Genomic DNA, 27,279 nt, shown 5'->3' with positions numbered 1-27,279 from the left:
GGGCAGCACAGAGGAAGCCCACCTGCCAAAAAGTAGAGGTTCTTGCCCAATAAAGTGGAAGTTTTGACCCAATTTTTATCTGTACTGCTGCTTCCAGATTAAACATAGGCTTTCATGGAAAGGCGGAGCAACATGAACTAAATATATTTTTGAGGTGGCTCCAAGTAGGAGTTTGAAGATAGCCGTCCATCATTTGATCATGTCAAGATGGCTGAGACTTGCAGAATATCCAGATGCCAGCTCTAAGTGGTGAAACATTTAATATTGTAAAATCGTTGCTAGTTAGGATGGAGTATAAAGGCTGTCAGTAGTTAACAGAAGCCAATAACTTATGAAACAATTGTTGCTGTTTTTACACACGATTTTTTTCCTCTTTTGGAGACTGACCATCCTTTCTAGATTTCAAAAGAGAGGAATGATTACTTGGCTTGTATAACTGCAGCACAGGCATTGAGGAACTAAGACCACATTAGCTATGAATCAGAAAGCAGCAGGAAATGAGCATAAAGCCACCACCCAAATGTTTGTAGAACATTCTATGGGTTTGTTTGGATATTTTTAGCTCCGGTTTGTGCAGTGCACATTTGGGAAAAGATGACTTTGAGTATCAGCAGGAGTAAATTTTGATCACAGTGAAGGGCTCAACATGCCTTATCTATTTCAATTCTTATTAACAACAGCAACTTAAAAACAAAAGTCCCCTCTACTAATCTGCAGCTACCAACAATGTCGGCCTTATGTTCATTACTCCCTGCAATCACAGCCAATGGAGCTGTATTCTGAAACGAAAGTTTCAAAATTCCAAGTTCATATTTGCGTGGGTGGCAGCATTTGGAAACTTCCAGCATGAGCAGTGTTACAGTCTATCTGTGTATGTGTATATATAAAACCAGCAGTTGTATTGCATTATGTATTAAGCATTCATGACAGTATTAATGACATCTGAAGGTTCAGCTGAGACGGTAGAGGTCACAGTCATTTTGATTGTCCCGTGCATTCCTTTAAAGGGTCACTGCATGAAAACTGCTTTTGGACAATCTTTTTTAGGAAGGAAGGAGAATAGCCAAAAGAGCTGTATGTCATCTTCATTACAGTGACATCAAATGGAAGTGATGGAACTCAGTGCAATTCACATATTTTGTCTGTACATCAAAAAAAATTGTCAATTAGTTTTCACAAATACGTTGCCCCTTTATTGATTATGCTGTCAAACCAATTTAAAATTACAGGTTTAACTGTTTTCTTCATATGGTTTGAGCTGACCATCAAATGGATAAATACTGCATTAGCAAAGATTGTTTTAATCTCATTTTCCCAGGCCCAAGTTTTTTTTGCATAGTCTGATGACAAAAGGGGTGGGGTCTGGAGAGAGAGAGAGAGAGGGGGGTACCTATGTTTTATTCTTCAGTTTTGTGATGTTTAGACTAATGTTTTGATTTTGGAATTGTACCATGCGTAGCATTTAAAGTTAGTCTTAGCATCTCAATTTATAGCTAGCTTCATGGTGTGGATGTGTGTCCTCTGCAGCTCAGCCCAGGACTGTTGAAGTTCATCTCACTTTAATTCCCTTAATGTCTGAGTGGACTGAAACCACCGTCTGTTTTTCTATCTGTTAGGATTTGGCTTTCAGCAGTGAAAAGCAATGACCAGGACTAATGTTCCAGCTAACACCACCAACTGACAGCCTTTCAAAAATAACTAACCTCTTAAACACAAGAGCTTGAAAAAAGAAATTGTATGTTGGCAAAACACAAGTTTTAAATATAGTAATAAGTATACTGGTTATGCTTAGTGGTACTTTCGTAGTCCCTAAATAGCAATGAAAGACCATTTAGCCCATTGAAGATCATCGCTCTGCTACTTCAACTCACTTATCCTAGCTTCAAAATTCATTTTGAATCTGCCCAATGTCTTTCTTTCTGGGTACATCTTATCTATGCTATTTGATATATACATCTTAATAAAGATTCTCCCCCCCCCCCCCCCCCCCCACACACACACACACACTTTAATTTTCTCATTAACCTATAGAGCTTAAGTTTCTCTAATCTTTCCTCAAAGCTTTACACTTGAGAGAAATCTTGCTTCTCTTCTCTGCACCCTCTTTAATGCATGTATGTCCTTTCTTGAAGCACGATGACCAAAATTGCACAGAGAATCCCAATTGTGGTCAGGTAACACATGGTAAAGTTTAAGCATAACCAATATAGAGTTATACTGCACTGTTCTGGCTACTTAACCCAACATCCTATTTCTGTTTTAATTGGTTCTTCAATTTGCTTCAATATTGAAAGTGATGAATCTACTCTTTGCTTTTCGGGAGGTGTTGCTGTTTTCATCATAAATCCTGCCCCTCCTGCAAGTCCTGAATCCTGTTCTGTTTTGGACTTCAGAAAATGGGGGAACACTATGAAGTCGGTCAGTGAGGAGGAAGGAAAAGAGATGCAGAAACAATGTATGAAACCTGCAAGAAAATAAGAGAACAAAAATACTTGACTGATGGGTAAAGCTAATTAGTGATCCCAAAGAAAGACAATTGATATTACAAAACAAAAGACCATCTTTAAAATGGATGAGCAGATTTCAGATTGCAAAGCAACTAATTTTTGAATATTATCGGTTCGTGGAAAAACACAGAACGAGCAGGAAAGAACTGCATAGTGTTTTCATTGACTTCAAGGACGCCTTTAACTGGGTCTGACGTTGAGGTGTGTTTAAGCTGCAGCATCATCTAAACATGTCTGCCAACAGCTTTTCAGTTCTTCAAGATCTGGGTGAATGAGCAGACCGTGGATAAAGATTTATCTAGTGGGAAACAAATAAGTTATTTTTATTAATCTTGATCAGCACAGCATAAAGTAAAATCTGGGCAATGAACTAGAAGAGTAAGTCAATTCAAATATCTGAATATAGTTGATAAGTGCCATCGCATCAAAGGTTTTCCAGATCAGAATAGTGATGGCAGCCCCAATTCTTTATTTGCCTAAGGAGAATTTGGCAGCATAACTCTGAACACTAAATTTTTCAAGTTGACCATGTGATCTATCCTGTCACAATATATAAAGCATGGACCTTGAAAATAAATCGTGAAAGGTTAAGCTCCACTCGTTTTGTGGAATATTCAATGTTCATTGGCAAGATAGGGCCACAACAGCTTAACATCGGTGGTAGGAAAAATAATGGAATCCCTACTAAAGGAGAAAATAGAAGAACATCTAGAAACCAAAAATATAATCATGAATTTCAAAAGAGAAAGTCTTGCTTGACCAACCTTATTGAATTTTCTGAAGAGGTAACAGAGAGAGTAGACAATGGTAATGCAGTAGATGTCATTTATCTGGATTTTCAAATGGCCTTCGATAAGGTACCCCATAATAGACTGATGAACAAGGTCAGAGAATGCGGAGCCAGGGGACAAGTAGCAGAATGGATTGCTGGCTGGCTTCAGGACAGAAAGCAGAGAGTGGGAGTAAAGGGTAGCTATTCACAGTGGCAGAAGGTGGGTAGTGGTGTTCCACAAGGATCAGTGCTGGGACCACTGCTGTTCACAATTTACATTAACGATTTAGACTTGGGAATCAAAAACACAATTTCTAAATTTGCGGATGACACCAAATAGGGGGGATAGTCAATACTGAGGAGGACTGCAACAAGTTACAGGAGGACATTAATAAACTTGCAGAATGGGCATATAATTGGCAAATGAAGTTCAACACAGATAAATGTGAGGTATTACATTTTGGTAGGAAGAATAGGGAGGTCACTTATTACTTGGAGGGTGCGGGTCTAGGTGGGGGAGAAGAACAAAGGGATCTCGGAGTACAAATACACAAATCACTAAAGGTTGCAACACAGGTTAGCAAGGCCATAAATAAACCAAATCAAGCACTGGGGTTTATTTCTAGAGGAATAGAATTGAAAAGTAGGGAAGTTATGCTAAACCTGTATCGAACCTTGGTTAGACCACACTTGGAGTACTGCGTACAGTTCTGGTCGCCATATTATAAAAAGGATATAGAGGCACTGGAAAGGGTGCAGAGAAGATTTGCAAGGATGATGCCAGAAATGCGAGGGTATACATATCAGGAAATTTTGATGGAGTGGATACAGAGAGAATGTTTCCACTTGTGGGGAAGAGCATAACTAGAGGCCATCAATATAAGATAGTCACCAAGAAATCCAATAGCGAATTCAGAAGAAACTTCTTTACCCAGAGAGCGGTGAGAATGTGGAACTCGCTACCACAGGGAGTGATTGAAGCGAATAGTATAGATGCGTTTAAGGGGAGGCTGGACAAGCATATGAGGGAAAAGGGAGTAGAGGGTTATGCTGATAGATTTAGATGAGGAAAGACGGGAGGAGGCTCGTGTGGAGCATAAACACCTGCATGGACTGGTTGGGCCGAATGGCTTGTTTCTGTGCCGTATATCCTATGTAAACTAAACAGTAAAAGCACAGGTCAGACTGAACGAAGACATTGTGGAGATATTTTGGATTTAGACAATGGCAGTGGCTTGGACATGTCCAAAACTGCTGGGTTCTCGCCTACCCAAGATAACTTTGCATGAAAGAGTGCAGGAAATGCAGTAGAAATGAACTTTCTGTGTTACTGGGTTGGTAATAGATTGGTAGGAGACAGTGAGTAGAGGTAAAAGGAATGTTATCCGATTGGCAGGATGTGACAATTGCTGCTCAGGAAGGGAGGAAAAAGAGTGGGAGAGCAATAGTGGCAGGGGATTCTATCGTAAGGGGAACAGATAGGCGTTTCTGTGGCTGTAGACGTGACTCCAGGATGGTTTGTTGCCTCCCTGGTGCCAGGGTCAAGGATGTCATTGAACGGCTGCAGGGCATTCTGAAGGGGGAGGGTGAACAGGCAGAGGTCGTGGTTCACATTGGGACCAACGACATGGGTAGGAAGAGGGATGAGGTCCTGCAGCAAGAATTTAGGGAGCTAGGTAGCAGATTAAAGAGTAGGACCTCAAAGGTTGTAATCTCTGGATTACTCCCGGTGCCACGTGCTAGTGAGTATAGGAATAGGAGGATAGAGCAGATGAATGCGCGGCTAAAGAGTTGGTGCAGGAGGGAGGGCTTTAGTTTCCTGGATCACTGGGCCTGCTTCTGGGGAAGGTGGGACTTGTACAAGTTGGACGGGTTGCACCTGAACCAGAGCGGGACAAATATCCTTGTGGGGAGGTTTGCTAGCACTGTTCGGGGGGGTTTAAACTAAAATGGCAGGGGGTTGGGAACCTGAGCAGGGAGACAGAGGAAAGGAAAACAGGGATAAAAGCAAAAGATAGGTAGGAGAAAAACAAAAGTGGCAGTCAGAGAAATCAACGGTTTAAATCAAACATGGCCACAATAAATAATAATTCTAATAGGTCTAAGAGTGTTAAAAAAACAAGCCTGAAGGCTTTGTGTCTTAATGCGAGGAGCATTTGTAATAAGGTGGATGAATTGGCTGCGCAAATAGAGGTAAACGAATCTGATTTGGTTGGGATTACAGAAACGTGGCTCAAGGATGGCCAAGACTGGGAACTCAACATCCAGGGGTATTCGATATTCAGGAAAGATAGGCAAAAAGGAAAGGGAGGTGGGGCAGCATTACTGGTTAAAGAAGGGATTAATACAATTGTAATGAAGGATATTAGCTCTGATGATGTGGAATCTGTATGGGTAGAATTGAGAAATACCAAGGGGAAAAAAACACTAGTGGGAGTGGTATATAGACCTCCAAACAGTAAGGCGGAGGTTGGGGATGGCATTAAAAGGAAAATTAAAGAAGCGTGCAATAAGGGCACAGCAGTCATCATGGGTGACTTTAATCTACATATAGATTGGGCCAACCAAATTAGTAACAATACTGTGGAGGAGGAATTCCTGGAGTGTTTACGGGATGGCTTCCTGGACCAATATGGATCAGGCCATCTTAGACTGGGTATTATGTAACGAGAAAGGATTAATTAGCAATCTTGTTGTACGAGGCCCCTTGGGTCGGAGCGATCATAATATGATCGAATTCTTCATTAAGTTGGAGAATGAAGTAGTTGACTCGGAGACTAGGGTTCTGAATTTAAATAAAGGAAACTACGATGGTCTGAGGAGCGAGTTGGGTAGGATTGATTGGGGAATGGCACTCAAAGGGTTGACGGTGGATAGGCAATGGCAAACATTCAAAGACCGAATGGATGAGCTACAGAATTTGTTCATCCCAGTTTGGCATAAAAATAAAACAAAAAAGGTGACTCAACCGTGGCTAACAAGGGAAATTAGGGATAGCATAAGATCCAAGGAGAGGACATATAAATTGGCTAGAAAAAGCAATAATCCTGAGGATTGGGATCAGTTTAGGAGTCAACAAAGGAGGACAAAGGGATTAATTAAGAAAGGGAAAATAGAATATGAGAGTAAGTTAGCAGGGAACATAAAAACTGACTGTAAAAGCTTTTATAGATATGTGAAGAGAAAAAGATTGGTGAAGTCAAGCGTAGGTCCCTTGCAGTCAGAATCGGGGGAATTTATAATGGGAAACAAGGAAATGGCAGACCAACTAAATACATACTTTGGCTCTGTCTTCACAAAGGAGGACACAAATAACCTCCCAGAGATGCCGGGGAACATAGGTTCTAATGAGAGGGAGGAACTGAAAGAAATCAGTATCTGTAGGGAAATGGTGTTAGGAAAATTGATGGGACTAAAGGCCGATAAATCCCCAGGGCCGGATGGTCTACATCCCAGGGTACTTAAGGAAGTGGCCCTAGAGATAGTAGATGCATTGCTGGTCATCTTCCAGAACTCGATAGACTCTGGAACAGTACCCATGGATTGGAGGGTAGTTAATGTTACCCCACTATTCAAAAAAGGTGGTAGAGAAAAAGCGGGGAATTATAGGCCGGTAAGCCTGACATCGGTCGTGGGGAAAATGCTAGAGTCTATTATAAAAGATGTAATAGCAGAGCACTTGGAAAGCAGTGACAGGATTGGACAAAGTCAACATGGATTTACAAAAGGTAAATCCTGCTTGACTAATATGCTGGAATTTTTTGAGGATGTAACTGGTAAAATAGATAAGGGAGAACCAGTGGATGTGGTGTATTTGGACTTTCAGAAGGCTTTCGATAAGGTCCCACATAAGAGATTAGCGTGCAAAATTAAGGCACAAGGGATTGGGGGCAAGGTATTGACTTGGATAGAGAACTGGTTGGCGGACAGAAAGCAAAGAGTTGGAATAAACGGGTCATTTTCCGTGTGGCAAGCAGTGACTAGTGGGGTACCGCAAGGATCGGTCCTAGGACCCCAGCTGTTCACAATATATATTAATGATATGGACGAGGGAAGTGGATGTAATATCTCCAAATTTGCAGACGACACAAAGCTGGGTGGGAGGGTAAGCTGTGAGGAGGATGTCGTGAAACTCCAGTACGATTTGGACAGGTTGGGTGATTGGGCAGAAACATGGCAAATGCACTATAATGTGGATAAATGTGAGGTTATCCACTTTGGTGGCAAAAACAGGAAGGCAGATTATTATTTGAATGGCAATAGTTTGGGAGAAGGGGAAGTGCAGAGAGACCTGGGTGTTCTTGTGCACCAGTCGCTGAAGGTAAGCATGCAGGTGCAGCAGGCGGTTAAGAAGGCAAATGGTATGTTGGCCTTCGTAGCAAGAGGGTTCGAGTACAAGAACAAGGATGTCTTGCTGCCGTGGTACAGGGCCTTGGTGAGACCACACCTTGAGTATTGTGTGCCGTTTTGGTCGCCTTACCTGAGGAAGGACGTTCTTGCCATGGAGGGAGTGCAGCAAAGATTCACCAGACTGATACCTGGGATGGCAGGAATGACGTACGAGGAGAGATTGTGTCAATTGGGCTTATACTCACTGGCGTTTAGAAGATTGAGAGGGGATCTCATCGAAACCTATAAAATTCTGTCAGGTCTGGACAGACTAGATGCAGAAAGGATGTTTCTGATGGCCGGGGAGTCCAGAACCAGGGGTCATAGTCAAAGGATAAGGGGTAAGCCATTTAGGACAGAAATGAGGAGGAATTTCTTCACCCAGAGAGTGGTGAACCTGTCGAATTCTCTGCCACAGAGGGCGGTGGAGGCCAGTTCATTAAATATATCCAAGAAAGAGTTGGATAGGTTTCTTGAGGCTAAAGGGATCAAGGGATATGGGGAGAAGGCAGGGACGGGGTACTGAATTTGGATGATCAGCCATGATCTCATTGAATGGCGGAGCAGGCTCGAAGGGCCGAATGGCCTCCTGCTCCTATCTTCTATGTTTCTGTGGATTCACCATATATTAATGACTAGGATGAAGGAATAGGGAGTTGTGTATCCAAGTTTGCAGATGACGCTAAGTTAGAAGGAATAGTACGTTGTAAAGGTGGGAGCAGGAAGTGACGAAATGACAGACAAACTGAGTGATTTGGCAAAACTGTGGCAGATAGAGTTCAATGTGGTCATTCACATTGGATCCAAGATAGACAAATCCGCATATTTTCTTAATGGTTAATGACTAGGAACTGTGGAGGAGCAAGGAGATGTTGGTGTCCATTTTACACAGATCACTAAAAGCTAGTGTACAACTACAAAAAGTAATGAAAAATCTTAATGGAATGTTGGCCTTTATCTCAAGGGGTTTGAAACACAAAAGTGAGGCAGTGATGCTTTAGTTGTACAGATCCTTGGTATCACCTCATCTGGAGTACTGCATTCAGTTTTGGGCACCTCACCTAGGGAAAGATATATTGGCCTTGGAGGGAATGCAGCTCCGATTCACCAGAATGATAGTAATGGTTAGGAGCTAAATTATCAGAATTATTGCATAAACTTGGTGTGTGTTCCCTTGAGTTTAGTAGGATGAAGATTGATCTATTTGAGGTCTTTAAATTGATTTTTTAAAATTCGATTAGATAGATGGAGAGAAACCATTTCCTGTGGTGGGGAATCCAGAACAGAGGGGGCACAATCTTAAAATTCGAGCTAAGCCATTTTGGATTGAAATCGGGAAGCATTTTTCACACAAAGGGTAGTGAAAATCTGGAACTCTTCCCACAAAAGATTGTGGACGCTCAGTCAATTGACATTTTTAAGACCGAGATTGATAGATTGTTGTCTGTTAAGGGTATCAGTGGAGCAAAGACGGATAAATGGAGTTTAAGTACAGATCGGCCATGATCGAACTAAATGGTGGAACAGGTTCGAGGAGCTGAAAGGCCTCCTCCTGTTCCTGTGAAGGAATTGCAGCTAATTATGGAGCAAGGGCCACAAGGAAGGCTTGAATGATAGAAGCAGATTTGTCTCAGTGAAGCCTACATTTTACTGGACAGGGAAGCAGGCTAGTCGAATGATACAGAAAGTAAGCTGATCAACAGCAACCTCAATATTTTAGAAAGAAAAAAAGACTTGCATTTACCACTGGACGTCCCAAAGTGCTTTACAGCCAATGAAGTACTTTTGAAGTGTAGTCACTGTTGTAATGTAGGAAACGCGGCAGCCAATTTGCCACAAACAGCAATGTGATAATGACCAGATAATCTGTTTTATTGGTGTTGATCGAGGGATAAATATTGGCCAGTTCACTGGGGATAATGCCCCTGCTCCTCTTCGAAGTAGTGCCATGGGATCTTTTACATCCACCTGAGAGAGCAGATGGGACCTTGATTTATCATCCAAAAGACAGCACCTCCGACAGTGCAGTACTCCCTCAGCACTGCACTGGAGTGTCAGCCTTAATTTTTGTGCTCAAAACCTCTGGAGTAGGACTTGAACCCACAACCTTCTGACTCAGAGGTGAGAGTGCTACCCACTGAGCCACACCTGACACTCGATAGCAGCAGTGCATATGTCAAGACTAAGTACTCAAGTGAAATGCTGTGCGTGAGAAGGTCATTAATGTATCAGTTGTAGATTACTTCGTCCTAAAATACTTGCAAGCAACGTTTCACTGTAACATGAGTATTGATATGCTTTTCAGGCCAAAGATGTCCATAAATTTGAATGAAATGACTTGTAGAAAACAGACTCTCATTTATATCAGTATGAGTGGGAGAGCATTTTTGTGGTAGTGATCATAATTCAGTTAGTTTTAGCATAATTATGGAAAATGACCAAGAAAAAACAGGAGTACAGGTTCTAAATTGGGGGAAGGCCAATTTTACTAGGTTAAGAAGTGATTTAGCAAAAGTAGACTGGAAACAGTTAGTTGAAGGTAAATCAATGTCAGAGCAGTGGGAGGCATTCAAAAGGGCGATACATGGAGTTCAGGGTGAACATGTTCCCACAAAGAAAAAGGGTAGAATTGCCAAATTTAGAGCCCCCTGGATGACGAGGTGCATACAGGGTAAGATAAGGCAAAAAAGGGAAGCCAATATCAGATATCGTGAGCTCAATACTGCAGAAAGCCAAGAAGAATATAGAAAATGTAGGGGTGAAATTAAGAAAGAAATTTAGGAAAGCAAAAAGAGGGCATGAAAAAATACTGGCAAGTAGAATCAAAGAAAACCCAAAGATCTTTTTAAATTATATAAAGAGCAAGAGGATAACTAAGGAAAGAGTAGGTCCTACCGGGGACCAAAATGGTGATCTATGTGTGGAGGCGGAGGATGTGGGTAAGGTCCTTAATGAATACTTTGCAGCTGTATTCACAAAAGAGGGGGACGATGCCAACGTTGAAGTTAAGGAGGAAGATAGTGAAATATTGGACGGGATAGACATAGAAAGAGAGGCGGTTTTAAGGGGTTTAGCATCCTTGAAAGTAGATAAAGCGCCAGGGCCAGATGAAATCTATCCGAGGCTATTAAAAGAAGCAAGGGAGGAAATTGCGGAGGCTCTGACCATCATTTTCCAATCCTCCCTGGCTACAGGAGTGGCGCTAGAAGATTGGAGAACTGCTAACGTTGTAGCATTGTTTAAAAAGGGAGGAAGAGATAAACCGAGCAATTACAGGCCAGTTAGTTTAACCTCGGTGGTGGGCAAATTACTGGAATCAATTCTGAGGGACAGTATAAACCTTCATTTAGAAAGACACAGATTAATCAGGGACAGTCAGCATGGTTTTGTTAAGGGAAGGTCGTGTCTGACTAACTTGATTGAATTCTTTGAGGAGGTAACAAGGAGGGTCGATGAGGGCGGTGCATTTGATGTAGTCTACATGGATTTTAGCAAGGCTTTTGACAAGGTCCCACATGGCAGGCTGATCAAAAAAGTAAAAGCCCATGGGATCCAAGGGAGAGTGGCAAATTGGATCCAAAATTGGCTCAGTGGCAGGAAGCAAAGGGTAATGGTGGAGGGGAGCTTTTGCGACTGGAAGGCTGTTTCCAGTGGGGTTCCACAAGGTTCAGTACTCCGCCCCTTACTTTTTGTAGTGTATATTAATGATATAGACTTAAATGTAGGGGGCATGATAAAGAAATTTGCAGATGATACAAAAATTGGCCATGTGGTTGATCGTGAGGAGGAAAGCTTTAGACTGCAGGAAGATATCGATGAACTGGTCAGTTGGGCAGAAAAGTGGCAAATGGAATTCAATCTGGGAAAGTGTGAGGTAATGCATTTGGGGAGGGGCAACAAGGCAGGGGAATACACAATTAATGGGAGGATACTGAGAGATGTGGAGGAATAGAGGGACCTTGGAGTGTATGTCCACAGATCCTTAAAGGTAGCAGGACAGGCCGATAAAATAGTTAAAAAGGCATACGGAATGCTTTCCTTTATTAGCCGAGGCATAGAATATAAGAGCAGGGAAGTTGTGCTAGAACTGTGTACAACACTGGTTAGGCCACAGCTTGAGTACTGCGTGCAGTTCTGGTCACCACATTACAGGAAGGATGTGACTGCACTGGAGAGGGTGCAGAGAAGATTTACATAGAAACATAGAAGATAGGAGCAGGAGTAGGCCATTCGACCCTTCGAGCCTGCTCCGCCATTCAACGAGATCATGGCTGATCATCCAAACCCTAGCACCCGGTCCCTACACCAACAGCCATCCCACCCAAGCCCTAGCCCCGTAACCCCACGTATTTAATCCCCCCTAACACTAAGGGTCAATTTTTATCATGGCCAAGCAACCTAACCCGCACATCTTTGGACTGTGGGAGGAAACCGGAGCACCCGGAGGAAACCCACGCAAACACGGGGAGAATGTGCAAACTCCACACAGTCACCCGAGGCCGGATTTGAACCCGGGTCCCTGGCGCTGTGAGGCAACAGTGCTAACCACTATGCCACCGTGCTGCCGCATTTACGAGGATGTTGCCAGAACTGGAAAACTTTATTTATGAGGAAAGATTGGTTAGGCTGGGGTTGTTTTCCTTGGAAGAGCGGAGGCTAAGGGGAGATTTAATTGAGATGTATAAAATTATGAGGGGCCTAGATAGAGTGGATAGGAAGGACCTATTTCCTTTAGCAGAGGGGTCAAGAGCCAGGGGTCATAGATTTAAAGTACAGGAAACACTCTTTTAACCGGCACCTAAATAGCCGGAAATCTCTCTTAACCGGCAAAATTCAGGAGTAGGTTCAGGTAAGTTTTACTATATATTAGTGGCCGTGTAACCGGGGTTCCTGGATCTGTGGCCGTGTAACCGGGGTTCTTGCACCTGTGGCCGTGCAACAGGGACTCCTGGATCTGTGGCCGTGCAACAGGGACTCCTGGATCTGTGGCCGTGTAACCGGGGCTCCTGGATCTGTGACCGTGTAACAGGGACTCCTGGATCTGTGACCGTGTAACCGGGGCTCCTGCACCTGTGGCCGTGTACGGGGCTCTCATACCTTGGTAAGTATACCTCTCTGTAATCCGGACTTTTTGATCAACCGGCACCACGTCAGTCCCATCGGTGCCGGATAAAAAAGAATTTCCTGTAGTTGGTGGAAGGATTAGAGGGGAGATGAGGAAAAAAAATTCACCCAGAGGGTGGTGGGGGTCTGGAACTCACTGCCCGAAAGGGTGGTAGAGGCAGAAACCCTCATCACATTTAAAAAGTACTTGGATGTGCACTTGAAGAGCCGCAAACTACAGGGCTACGGACCTAGTGCTGGAAGGTGGGATTAGGCTGGGTAGCTCTTTTCCGACCGGCACGGACACAATGGGCCGAATGGCCTCCTCTTTGTTGTAATTTTTCTGATATTGAGACCTGTAGTTACTCAACTTTAAGTAACAATGGATACCAGCTGGATTAACTTTTAAGACATCCTGTTTACAGTGCACAACATGGTGGCTAGGAAAGTAGCTTCTGACCATAATTCATTTGCACAGGAACAAAAACAATGCAGCTATTTGCTTTGTAGAGTAAAAGAGCCATCTTAATTTTTTATAGTTCTTGCAGCAAGTTACGTTGGAACAGCCACAATTGCACTTATAAGTGAGCCTTAATGTGAACTGGAATAAATACAGAAATGAAGTCCAAATCCGCCTCAATGACCCAGTTAGTAAAGACAAACTGTAGCTGAGCCATACAGACCAGGAGATCCCAGGTTCAGTTCCCAATGGGGTTCCCGACCCTCCTGGACTGTCCTGGAGTCTCCAGGAATTATAGGCTAATCTCCAGGACACCGACCGCTGCGAGCAACCCACGAGAAAAATCATCGGGGCATTAAAAAAAGTACTGTGATATTTTTTTATTTTCTTTGAACACTTTCATTTATTAGTTACAAATTTATTGGAAATAAAAGGCTGCTTGACTGGCAGTCAAGAATCATCCAATCAGGGCTGTTCGCTTTCCAGTTGGTGCGGGAAGGCAACTCAGGGTTGGTTCGTGTCGGGCGACCAATGTGGGTGGGGGCGGGGGGGGAGAGGGCTGCAGTTGGAGGCAGGAGGTCATGTGATGAAACCTCCAGTAATACGCCCAACCAGAGTTGGCGACCCTAGTCCCCAACCTAGGCTGAATGAGCTGGTCTCAACCAGGGTGGCAGTGGGAGCACTGCAGTTGGCCACAGCAACCCGAGCTGTGCGAAATCAGCCAGCATACTGCTCCTGATAGCTGCTGAAAAATGCATGTGTTTGGACATCAGGTGAGGACTGTATGGGGCTCTGCTGTGATGCCTTTTGTGATGGAATATCCTACCAGGACTCACTTAATTTAGACTCATGTATGAAGAATGGCCACTTGAACAAGATGCCACAGGAATACCCAGTAGAAATCGGTGCCTTCCAGGAGAAAATTTGCAAAAAGAAATTAAGTCCAGACTGTATTGAGAAAATCTACAAGAGACACAGTAAATGCTAAACTAACCAGGTTAATCTCCATATCTTGGACTAACATAAAGCAAACCTGAGACAATAGATCATGCATGATTTAGAGATGACAGGATTGAAGGAAAAGAGGAGCATGCAGTGAAATGGGAGAGATTTCAGACACTTAAAGTGTGAAAATGGATCTTCACAAAGGTCATTAATTGTTGATGTGTGCTACATGATACATTTGCCGTGAAGGTGGTTGAATTTTAACTCCCAGTCATTTTCCTGATGCAAGTTTAGACCAAACTACTGGCAAAAGCTCAAATTGAGCCTTATGTAGTTCATCAGAAGTCTGTAAAGGAAACAAAGACCATCTGTTCTGCTAAAAGTTTCAGCGCAGATAATAACTATATAAATATATCATTGGGGCCTGTGAAATGTGTGTGTGTTTTTACACTGCTCCTCTTCGTCTTGGAGTAGGGAAGGAAAGAAGACATTTTTAGAATACAAATTGTTAAAGGGTGATATCAATACATTTAAATTGATCCAAGAACAAAATAACTTTAATCATATAGCCACCAAAGTAACAACTGAGTTTAACACCACTTTGGCAGCAAGGCAGGGAAGTATGCAAATATGCAACCCTTTATTGTCTCCGCATCTTCAAAATGATAATGCATTGATAGCATCATCTTCTTGGTCTTTATCAATCCTACGGTATAACATGCTACCTAATTTAGTGTTCACCAGTTTTAAATTTGTCTCAATGTATATATTTCCTTACTATTAGAGTAATCATAGTAGGATCAACTGAAGTAAATAGTCAAGTTTGAATTGCAGTGCAATAATGCATCAGGAATGATCAAAATTAAATTAAACCAATTTGCTCATGAAGTTAAATTGTATCCTGTCCATTATGACAGCATCTGGTTTAATTTCCACAGTAAAATTGGAGGGAGCCATTATGGCTTCATTGGTTTAGGCAGAAATTGCCAATTATGTCCTTAACTGCTTAGCAACTGGGAACATAATGGAAGTGAGCAACAGCAAAACATTTTACTGCACCCATTATTCGACACTTCTGCAAGCAAAATTTTGATATCCTCTAAATAAAAGTGCTCCCCAAAGTATATCCCTAATACCATCTGATCTTGCAGGAACCTTTCCAAAATAGACCACGCTGCGTATGTCTGGTGGTCTTGTATTGATTTTTCTTTGTGTTAGTTGGAGTATAACGGCAGCTGGTGTCTCCATGATATTTGTGCACCTCGTCATTCATGGAAAACAACTGTATTCCTTGGAGGAAAAAAAACCTTGATCCCTCAATGGTATGTGGCGCTAAAGTATAAAAGCTACACTTCTTCTGACTGTGCTGACCAGATACCCAGGTAAAAACGTGCACTTGTAATGCCTTGACGGAATACACTTCACATTTTTTTCTTAACATGCATGTGTGTGCTGAGCATGGTACCTGAGGCACTGTATGGAGTCTTCAGTCAGCCATCCTCCACCACTTGCTCCAAATAGTAATCTGAGCAGCCAGTATTACTGGCCCCACTGATGAAGATGCATTTTTGTGAAGCCTGGAGCCAATATGAAACCAATACACTAAGCTTAATAGAAAAATAAAGCCAAAAGTAGAAGCTCGAAACTGGATGAAAATTTCTATTACACTCTGGTGACTGCATGTTTGTGACCTGAAATGTCACTCCACTGTGTATGTGACACTGGTTTCAGCTCCCACAATGTCCCAACAAAAAAAATCAATCCTCTGCTATGCTTCCAATTCTTCACCGCATATAAAACAAATTGTGGCTCTTTTCAGTCTGCCACTCCACTGTGTTTTGGGCAACCATACCAAAATGGCAAAATAAACCGTGAATAAGGAGTCTTTTAAAATAAAGTTGCCAGTGGGAGTGAGATGGGGGGGGAAGCATGAAATGATTAATTTTGTCTTCTTTCATTTGACGTTGCTTTTGCTGGAGAACAATATAATCCTTTAGCTCTTTTAAGATTAAAAAAAATTGAGGCTTTAGAAGAGTGGTTTTGTTTTTTTTGTCAGCCGTCGTGTGCCTCCTCAGAGAAACAAGGTTTTTTTTTCCCTGTTATTTCCAGGCAAGCCTTTTCTGTATTTTGCAAAAAGATTTTTCCTATAGCTACTGTCATTTAGTCATCACCTCAGGAGATTCAGAGACAAAACTGATGATCCTGTTAAACTACTTCAGCTGCGTCTACAGTCGATCTTTCATCCTTCCTAGCTGTTGTCATTAAATATAGCATTGCCTATGTATATTTTATAGGGTGACCCTGACAGATGTCAGAGTGATGTTCTGCAGGGACGGTAGGATTGTGGATTTAATGAAGGGCAGATAAATAGAAAAATATTTACCGTAGGCAGACTTGCCGTCATAGCTTGTGTGATAAAAGGTCTGTGCTAGTAGAATGTCAGACAAGAGTCTATTAGCAAAACTAATCCTATAAAAGCAACCGTGCATAGAATAAATAAAGGTTCATTTTTATTTTAGAAAAATGATTTAAATTTTTTTAAATGTTAATTCAATTTATAATGAAAGATTCTTTGCATTTTGCTACCTCTCCTCAGCCCAGTGTTCACCAACCTCATCAACGGCTCCTTCTCCTTGGGTATCATTTCCCCCGCTGTCAAAACTGCTATAATCACCCCACTGCTTAAAAAGCCGACCCTTAAACCTTTCTGTACTCTCTAATCATCACCCTATCTCCAGCTTACATTTCCTCTCTAAGGTTCTGGAACCCGTCGTCGCCACCCCTTCTCTGTGGCCCACCTCCATTGGTCTGCTCTCTTATCGATCCAATCCTACATGTCCCAAATTTGTCAACACACCACCTGCAATGGCTTCCCCTGCTGCAGCTGCACAGCAACCTCCAAGGCTCCAGCTTTGGTCCCCTCCTATTGCTCATGGCAGCATTATCAGTAAACCTGGGTTAACATTCATGCATATGCCAACAATGCACAGCTCTACCTCACCGCTACCGCCATTGATTCCAGGACTGTTGCCAGCAGTCCACATGGTAAGTTGTGAAAGAGCCAGAATACTTCATGGCTCATCATTGGCAGGACACAAGCTATCTTGTTTAGCCCCATCAGAATCTCGGCCCCAGCCCCTGATTCCATCCCCCTCTGAGGAATTCTCAGCTGACTTTCAAACCCCACATCCAATCCATCAGTAAGACTGACCCATCTTCCCCCCTCCACTCCCACTGAAGCTCACATCGATGCCTTTGTCACCTCCAGATTTAACTTTTCCAGTGTTTTCCTCAGTGACCTCTCAACTCCACCCTGTATCAATTGCAACTCATCCAAACTCCACCATTTGTATTCTATCCTGCTCATCTGTCATCCTCCTCTTCAATTTCTTTCAACCTGGGCCCTCTCTTCCATTGCTGGTCTACAGCATATATTCTCTTTCCCCACTTATTATTGATGGCAGTCAACCTTGTCCTCACACTTTGGAGCTCTCTTCTGAAACCACGTTGTCTTGCTACACTCTTCCCCACCTTCAAAGTTTTCCTTAAAACCTACTTCACAGAAATCACAGAAACCCCACGGTGCAGATAGAGGCCATTTCGGCCCATCGAGCCTGCACCGACACATATCCCACCCGATCTCCGCAACCCCTACACCAACACATATCCCACCCTATCCCCGTAACCCCACGTATTTAATCCCCCTAACACTAAGGGTCAATTTATCATAGCCAATCAACCTAACCCGCACATCTTTGGACTGTGGGAGGAAACCGGAGCACCCGGAGGAAACCCACGCAAACACGGGGAGAATGTGCAAACTCCACACAGACAGTCACCCGAGGCCGGATTCGAACCCGGGTCCCTGGCGCTGTGAGGCAACAGTGCTAACCACTATGCCACCGTGCTGCCCTACTTCTTGGACAGCACAAAATACTGCGGATGCTGGAAATCTGAAATAAAAACAGAAAATGCTGGAAATACTCTGCAGATCAGGCAGCGTCTATGGCGAGAGAAACCGAGTTAACGTTTCAGTTCGACGACCTAACTCAAACATTAACTCTCTTTCTCGCCACAGATGATGCCTGACGTGCTGAGTATTTCCAGCATTTTCTGGTTTTATTTCTTGGACAGCACCTTTGGCCACCTCCCATTCTTCCTCTTACTGCAAAATACCATAGGATGTTCTGCTGTGGTTAAGCATACTATATTAAAGCAAATTTTTGGAGTTAAATTTGTACCTGGCAGCATTTTTCATCCTTGTCCAGTAATTCAATATGATTTTACTTCAGAGGTGATTATTGTTCTCCCCTCCCCCATTGAATTCTGTACTTTAGCTCTGACGATATTATCTTCCTGATTAGACTTGAGGTTTGGAGGTGGCATCAGCTTTTTATGGGGTAGATTTAGAGACTAGGATTTTACAGATCTTTTTAATGAGATGGAAAACAAAATCTGTCTTGCAACCATCAGGGTGCATTACTGGCAATAGTCGTGTAGCATTTTACAAAATTAAAAATACGTTGAATGGGTCTTAATTTGGCCATTGCATTGGTTTTCAAATCCCCCGAAGCCAAGTTGATGTTTAAAAATGCCAGTGCTGCCAGTTCATTAAAACCTGGCACACTGCATGCCGCCATTGCATAATGTTTCTACCTTGGTTCCTGAAACATCACTATCAATACAGAAATATTTTTGTGGTTCACCGAATGAGAGATATTGGTTCCTCCAATGCCTCAAGATTAAGGGGTGATCTAATTGAGGTGTTTAAGATGATTAAAGGAGTTGATGGAGAGAAATTATTTCCTCTGGTGGGGGGAGTCCAGAACAAGGGGGCATAACCTTAAAATTAGAGCTAGGCCGTTCGGGGGTTTTGTCAGAAAGCACTTGTTCACACAAAGGGTGGTGGAAATCTAGAACTCCTCTCCCTCCACCCCAAACAAAAAGCTGTTGAGGCTTGGGGGGGGGGGGGCAAGTGAAAATTTCAAAACTGAATGATAGATTTTTGTTACGAAACCAAGGTGGGTAGATGGAGTTGAGATACAGCTGAGTAATGATCTAATTGGCAGAACAGGCTTGAGGGGCTGAATGGCCTACTCCAGTTCCTATATTCCTCAGTGGGTAAATACACTGCAGTGTGAGAATAAACCAATGAAGACCCCAAGTTTGATCTCTAGTTTGCACTGAGTTTGTTGGCCCTGTCAGGCACAGAAGCAGGAGCACTGCAATTGATAAATGTAGAGGTGCAGATTAAGAGAAACCATTGAACCAACTACCATATTGTGCAAGTGAAATCCTGAAGTCCTAGCAGGGTTCTGAAGTAATGCAGGATGGTGTCATTTTCACAATATCTTCTAAATATGCTAGCTCACTGTCTCCTGAGAGTTACCATATTAACGATGCGAAATCCCATTATGGGGAAAGCTCTTGCATTTCCTCTTGCTGCAGCCTGCTAGGGTGTTATGGATTTAGGTGCTGTGGAAAATGACCCAGTCTGTGGTGGGGAGGGGGCTGGGGGTGGGAGAGAATCATGTGCTTATGGAGTCTGAACCAGGTGAGGTTTCTCCAGATTTGGTTTCGATTCCTGGCCTGTTGCCAACAACCAATAACCGCAACATCAACACTTTTAAGTATAAACAAAAAAAAGCACAAGGGCTAGTGGTAAGGCACACAGGTGAGGTGACAAGAGCCACAAGGGGCTGAGAAAAAGCTAACCAATTCACACAAGAATGCTTTCTGCAACCAACATTCGCATCACCACCACCACCCGGTGAAATGCAGCAAGTAGCTGCAGAAGCAGTCAGGGATGGCTGCAATATACCCACAACTGTAGCTGTTCTATTAAGAACAACTTCAGATAAAAACAGCCTGAATGAGGTCAATGTCACAACTTCAGGACAATGCCAGTGCGTTCAATTAAGACTATATACCCAAAAGAAATTCCGGTGGTGCATATTAGTTTTCTTTGGGTTAATATCGATTTACACTGGTTTTGCATTTTTTACAGTGCACTGTGATGCACGTAACAGGCATAATTTGTGCCACAACTGTTTGGTTGTAAATTATATGGGCCCCCGCATAGTGTTAAGCCTTTGTTTACCCAAGGCAAGCAAAACCTGGCACAGTACAAAACACACAACTGCTGCTTGTACTCTGTATTGAACGCCTCATGGAGCTGATAACGATTGGGTGGTAAGCAATAGGTGCTTTCATGTAAGGTAGTTAACATTTTATTGTTAAGTTAATAAGGGCTGTTGTTGTGCACTTGATAAACCATGTGACCGAAAGTTAATCAGAACACAGGAGGCAAGAGAGAGAGATATCCAAGCTGGCAACCGGGGGAATGGTGCACTGTGCTGCATAGCATCGGAAACTTAGTAATCATTACAAGCTGCTCTTGCCAATAACATTTATGCTTATTAGTTTGTGCGCAGAAAAGCAGCAGATAATTTGCCTGGTTGCCTTCTTAGGAAAGGATCTTTGATCAATGATTTGCTTGTGCTAATGTTTCAGCAGAGTATTGATTTCCACAGTAGCTTTGCTCACTGTAGACTCGGGGAGCACGTTTGATTAACGTCCAATTGACTTTGTAAACGTTGAAACCAGGAACCATTTTGCACCGATTTGTTCCTTTTTGAAGCCAGTCCGACATGTTCTTTTGTTTATGCTTGAACACTGCCGCCCATATAGTTACCAGTGTGTGGTTCCTAATCCATTCGATTCACTGCACTTCAACCCACATAGACTCTTAATCCCTGAACAACGATGCAAAGCAGGACAGGTTATGAAATCTGGACTGGATTTTTAAAATCCAGTTGCTACCTTTTCTTCTGTGAGCTCTGTTCACTTATTCCCTGCACAAAAGCTGCTGGAATTACATGTCAACCTAACACTAAACCAGCTTAATTGGAATCTTGAGGGTAACAAAGCTTTTATGCTTAGTGAGGGAATTTATTTTTCAACAAAAGCTAGTCACTGTGTGAAGTAGCAGTATGGATGATTATTGTGAAAAGTTTAGATTTAGTTACAAAACTACTGGGGCGTGGTCTTTTTCCAGGCAGCCAGAGACCAGAAAGAGTCGGTGTCTTTGGAGGAGACGAATATTTGGTATAAAAAAAAATCAAATCAACTTTTGGTGCGTCACCTGTTGGCTCAGTTGGTAGCACCCTTGCCTCTGAGTCAGAAGGTTGTGAGTTCGAGTCCCACTCCAGAGACTTGTGCACGAAAATCTAGGCTGACACTCCAGTGCAGTACTGAGGGAGTGCTGCACTGTCGGAGGTGATGTCTTTCGGATGAGACGTTAAATGTCTGCTCTTTTCAGGTGGACATAAAAGATCCCATGGCACTATTTCGAAGAAGAGCGGGGGAGTTATCCCCAGTGTCCTGGCCAATATTTATCCTTCAATCAACATCACTAAAAACAAATTATCTGGTCATTATCACGTTGCTGTTTGTGGGAGCCTTCTGTGCGCAAATTGGCTGCTGCGTTTCCTACATTGCAACAGTGACTACACTTCAAAAAGTACTTCATTGGCTGTAACGCGCTTTGGGATAGCGGTGGTCGTGAAAGGCGCTATAGAAATGAAAGTCTTTCTTTTTATCATCATCCCCGCACAGATGTTTCGATGTTGTGAAGATGCTAGGGAAGAAACTGGTCCCCATTGCGCCCATTTTTGGATGAAAAGTTAGCTCTGGGGTTACCAATTTCCAAGCACAATCTCACGTCCAATCTGCCCCGAAAGTGCTGTGGCTGCTAATTTGACAACCGGTGACTTCCAAATGTCCGGGTTGCCCACCTGTAACAGGCCCCTCGGATATGATAATTGTGGTCCGAATGCCTGTTTCAGGACCCCCCCCCACTCCCAAATTTGGCATAAACTGGGCAGAGCATGCGCCGCTCAGTTTTTCTGGGCTTATAGCAGCCTAACCAGCAATCCTTCAAGGGAATCTCGGTTAAAGCCATAAAGTACCTCGGATTTCCTTGTACCTTTTGGACGAGAGAAACAGAGTCTGTGTTTGTTGTCCCACATCATAACGGATTGTGAAAAAGGCCACCGTTACCCTCAAGACAAATGTGTAAGAAGGAAATAACGAGTTTCAGAGTACAAAAAAGGTTAAATAGAATTCCATTCCACACCCTGCACTTTATATTGCGTCTGTTTTGTGCTGTCAAAGGAAATTGAAGCACAGTATATTTAATCTTCAGTGCCTGGGGATAATTCAGCATTTTTGAGCATTACACTCATAAACCACATAATACTGGGAGAGCTTTCCTGATTACGAAGGGATTTTTCTATGGAGCATTTATAATTGCTGCATAGTGAAAATAAATCATTGAGCGGTTTAAACACAAAGGCCTGGTGGTTCAGTACAAACTTTTTTTGCACCTAATTTTTTCACCCTTCTCTGCTGGAGAGGGTTTCTTGCGAGGGTGTGGTTGAAGGGTTCTTCGTTCTTGAGGCTCAGCAGGCTAATCGACTATGGAGACATCACAGTGGGGGGCAATAGAGTTTCAACCAAAATCTGTGCGTTCATTTTCCAATAGAGATGACTGAATAACCATCAGGAAATGGGAATTTTCAATGTTTGTTCCCACACAATTACCAACAGCCCCAACCAATCCCCAACTACATTTCTACTTGATAATTCTGCAGTGGGCACTTTACTTTATCAGCTTGTGCAGAAATTGAGCATAACCAACATCACTAAACATAGATTATCTGGTCATTATCACATTGCTGTTTGTGGGAGCTTGCTGTGCGCAAAATTGGCTGCCGCTTTTCCTATATTACAGCAGTGACTACACTTCAAAAAGTACTTGATTGGCTGTAAAGCGCTTTGGGACGTCCGGTGGTCGTGAAAGGCGCTACTATATAAATGCAAGTTTTTTTTTCTTTTATTTTTCAAAATAAAAGCTGTAGCAGGCTTTTGAAATGAAATTTCCAAGCATCTGTGTCCATTAGTAGTAATGGTTACAACGCGTCGAAAGATTTGGGGTCCAAGGTAGTGGTGCTTCCGTGCACGTGGTATTATTGACCACTGTTCTGTTTTGTTACAGGGTGAGCTGGTGACTTTTTATTACTATTGGAAGAAAACTCCCGAAGCAGCCAGCTCTCGTGCTCACCGCAGGCATCGCAGGCAGGCGGTGTTTAGAAGAATTAAAACACGTACCGCAACAACGCCAGTGAATCCATCCCGACCACCGTCTGGTGAATTCTGTAAGTTCCAATCAGAGTGATTATCGATTATAGTTTTTTTAAGAAAGAATGCACGAGGGACTCGGCAATTTATATAATTAGCTAACTATGCAAACCGTTTTAACCAGTTGTTTCAGATTGACTTCTAATTAGTATAATAGAGACTGAATTTATTGCAACGATGAGCTGGGAAAGATAGGATGACTGAATGCAATCTATGGCTTTAAAATAAAAAAAATCTTTAAACTCCAAGCAACTCAATGAAGCTTAAACCACTACAGTAGTTTCACTTCTCAATACAGGAAACTCTGTTTTTATCTGGGACCGGCGTGGTGCCGGTTGATCAAAAAGTCCGGATTACAGAGAGGTATACTTACTAAGGTACGAGAGCCCCGTACACGGCCACAGATCCAGGCGTCCCTGTTGCTTGGCAACAGGTGCAGGAACCCCGGTTATACGGCCACAGATCCAGGCGTCCCTGTTGCATGGCAACAGGTGCAGGAACCCCGGTTATACGGCCACAGATCCAGGAACCCCGGTTACATGGCCACTAATATGAAGTAAAACTTTCCTGAACCTACTCCTGAATTTTGCCAGTTAAGAGAGATTTCCAGTTATTTAGGTGCCGGTAAAAAGAGAGTTTCCTGTAGTTAAACACTAATAGGCCCATTGAGAGAGTGCTTGCGTCTGAATATTCATCAGTACTAAACATACTTAAATACCATATATGCATTTCAAATTCTAGAAATAAACTTGAGATTCTCAGTATTCAAGGCCATAAAAACTGGACTAATACTTATTAAAGGTTGTGAAAATTAAATACATAGCTTCCATGCTTTTTCAGTGAATGATAATAATGCTATTTATACTACAAGTGACAAATGCACTTCTTCATTTGTATAATGTGCTAAAGCACAGAAGTGGTCACAGCCCCTACAAAAATCAGTCTCTTCAGCTGTTGCACTCAGTTCTAAAAACACAATTTAATAACTTCATAATGGATTTGATTAAAAATGTGGGCACCATGAGTCATTAGGACAGTAAATGCTGGAAAATATAAGTATGCGTTTTAATACTGCATCTTTGCCAGTGATAGAACTTTGTTCCTCTCATCAGTTTTGCATTTAGCAATTTGTGGGAGGCAGCTGAAGATAAACCGAAGAACATGCCGAAGTTGCTACTTTTTATGCCGCAGTTATAAGAACAGTTTTCTTTGGAGCATCTTATATGGGCCAACTGGGTTATACTGGTGACCCACTTTGTGCTGCAGCTTTCTCTGAAACTCAGAACATCAACAATTTGTATTTATATAACGCCTTTAACGTAGTAAAACATCCCAAGGCGCTTTACAGGAGTATTAAAAGACAAAAAATTTGACACCGAGCCACATAAAGAGAAATTAGGGCAGCTGACCAAAACCTTGGCCAAATAGGTAGGTATGAAGGAGCGTCTTAAAGGAGGAAAGAGAGGTAACGAGGCAGAGAGGTTTAGGCAGGAAATTCCAGAGCTTAGGGCCCAGGCAACAGAAGGCACGGCCACCAATGGTTGAGCGATTATAATCAGGGATGCTCAAGAGGGCAAAATTAGAGGAGCGCAGATATCCCAGGGGGGGTTGTGGGGCTGGAGGAGATTACAGAGATAGGGACGAGCGAGGCCATGGAAGGATTTGAAAACAAGGATGAGAATTTTTAAATCGAGGCATTGCTTAATCGGGAGCCAATGTAGGTCAGCGAGCACAGGGGTGATGGGTGAACGGGACTTGGTGCGAGTTAGGACATGGGCAGCCGAGTTTTGGATCACCTCAAGTTTACGTGGGGTAGAATGTGGGAGGCCAGCCAGGAGTGCATTGGAATAGTCAAGTCTAAAGGTAACAAAGGCATGGATGAGGGTTTCAGCCCCATGTATACATGGGCATATACACGCAGCATTGTAAGCAACTGTGCATGCAGGGTGGTACAGTACTCTGAATTCCAGGGGAGCCACTATAACCTGGCTGGCTGGCATCAGCTGCCTCCCACAAATTGCTAAATGCAAAACTGATGTGAGGAACACACCTCCATCCCTTCTTCTTCTTAGGCAGTCCCTCGGAACCGAGGATAACTTGCTTCCACATTAAAAATGAGTTCTCAGGTGACTGATGAGTCCAATGCGGGACCTACAGTCTCTGTCACAGGTGGGGCAAATGGTGGTTGAAGGGGCGGGTGGGTGGGGTGCTTGGGTTGACATACGCTCCTTGCGCTGCCTGCGCTTGGCTTCCGCTTGCTCCCGGCGAAGAGACTCGAGGTGTTTGGCGCCTTCCCGGATGCTTCTCCTCCTCTTTGTGCGGTCTTGGGCCAGGGATTCCCAGGTGTTGGTGGGGATGTTACACTTTTTCAAGGAGGCTTTGAGGGTGTCCTTGAAGCATTTCCTCTGCCCACCTGGGGCTCTCTTGCCGTGCCGGAACTCCGAGTAGAGCGCTTGTTTTGGGAGTCTCGTATCAGGCATGCGGACAATGTGACCCGTCCATCGGAGCTGATCGAGCGTGGTCAAAGCTTCGATGCTGGGGATGTTGGCCTGAGCGAGAACACGGACGTTGGTGCGCCTATCCTGCCAATGGATTTGCAGGATTTGCGGAGGCAGCGTTGGTGGTACCTCTCTAGTGCTTTGAGGTGCCTGCTGTACATGGTCCATGTCTCTGAGGCATACAGCAGGGCAGGTATCACTGCTGCTCTGTAGACCATGAGCTTAGTGCTGGGTTTGAGGTCCTGGCCTTCAAACACTCTTCCTCAGGCGACCGAAGGCTGCACTGGCACACTGAAGGCGATGTTGGACTTCGTCATCGACGTCTGCCCTTGTTGACAGTAGGCTCCCGAGGTATGGAAAGTGGTCCCCGTTGTCCAAGGCCTTGTCGTGGATTTTGATAATCGGGGGGCAGTACTGTGTGGCGGGGGCAGGTTGGTAGAGGACCTTTGTTTTACGGATGTTTAGTTTAAGGCCCATGCTCTCATACGCTTCAGTGAATGTGTTGGCGATGGTTTGGAGTTCGACCTCCGAGTGAGCGCAGACACAAGCGTCATCTGCATACTGTAATTCGACAACAGAGGATGGGACAACCTTGGATCTGGACTGGAGACGACGGAGGTTGAACAGTTTTCCGTTTGTTCTGTAAATTAGCTCCACTCCAGTGATGGAGCTTACCTCCATCACTGGCAAAGACACAGCATTGAAACGCATGCTTTATATTTTCCAGCATTTACTGTCCTAATGACTCATGGTGCCCACATTTTTAATCAAATCCATTATGAATTTATTAAAATGTGATTTTAGTGCTACGCGTGCAACAGTTTAAGAGACTGATTTTTGCAGGGGCTGTGACCGCTTTTGTGCTTCAGCACATTACACAAATGGTGGCATTGATCTGCAGCAAAATGTTGTGAAATCTTGGTAAATTCTGGGACATTGTGGTGGCTTTTTGCTTTACATTGGAGTTGATGCAGCATAAAACCACAGCTCGGCCACCACTTTGGATCAATTTTGCTGAATGTTGCACTGAGTGGATAAGTAGGGACCAAGCATTTGAGAATTGGGATTTTCGCACTGCATTTATCATTGTCGCACTATCGACGCGGTGCAGAAATCCCATTTGAGCAGGGGCATAAGTGAGAAAGCAGGCATGCTAATTTATACTTTTAAATTAAAACTTAGTGTTAGCGTAGAACTAGAAATTTAAGCCAACTCTGTGACATGAAAAAGACTGAACCTTTATTTATGTAAATAATGTTTTTGCATTTGTACTTGTTTCTTTTAAAGAAATTAGAATTCCCACTTGGAGGGATTTGCAGTTTTCCTTTTATTTGTTCATGGGATATGGGCAACACTGGCAAGGCCATATTTATTGCCCTGAAAAGGTGGTGGTAGGCCTTCATG

General features: G+C 43.3%; 1 protein-coding gene across 9 annotated transcripts in view; it reads left to right on the top strand.

Moving 5' to 3' along the window:
- rerea (arginine-glutamic acid dipeptide (RE) repeats a) overlaps positions 1-27,279 on the top strand; it is a 527,918-nt gene that overhangs the window by 464,182 nt on the left and 36,457 nt on the right. For all 9 annotated transcript variants that reach the window (XR_015073572.1, XM_085967345.1, XM_085967342.1 and 6 more), the window contains one exon: positions 23,235-23,394. Coding sequence is in view for 8 of the 9 variants with exons in the window: in XM_085967345.1 (XP_085823471.1) it covers positions 23,235-23,394 (160 nt within the window). In the remaining variant the exon portion in view is untranslated. The remainder of the gene's footprint in view (positions 1-23,234; positions 23,395-27,279) is intronic.

Source organism: Somniosus microcephalus, chromosome 25, assembly GCF_052327205.1.
Source record: "Somniosus microcephalus isolate GS21.2 chromosome 25, FLI_Smic_1.0, whole genome shotgun sequence".
NCBI lineage: Eukaryota > Metazoa > Chordata > Chondrichthyes > Squaliformes > Somniosidae > Somniosus > Somniosus microcephalus.
The sequence above is the reverse complement of the archived record's forward strand: the minus strand, read 5'-3'. Positions and strand labels throughout refer to the sequence as shown.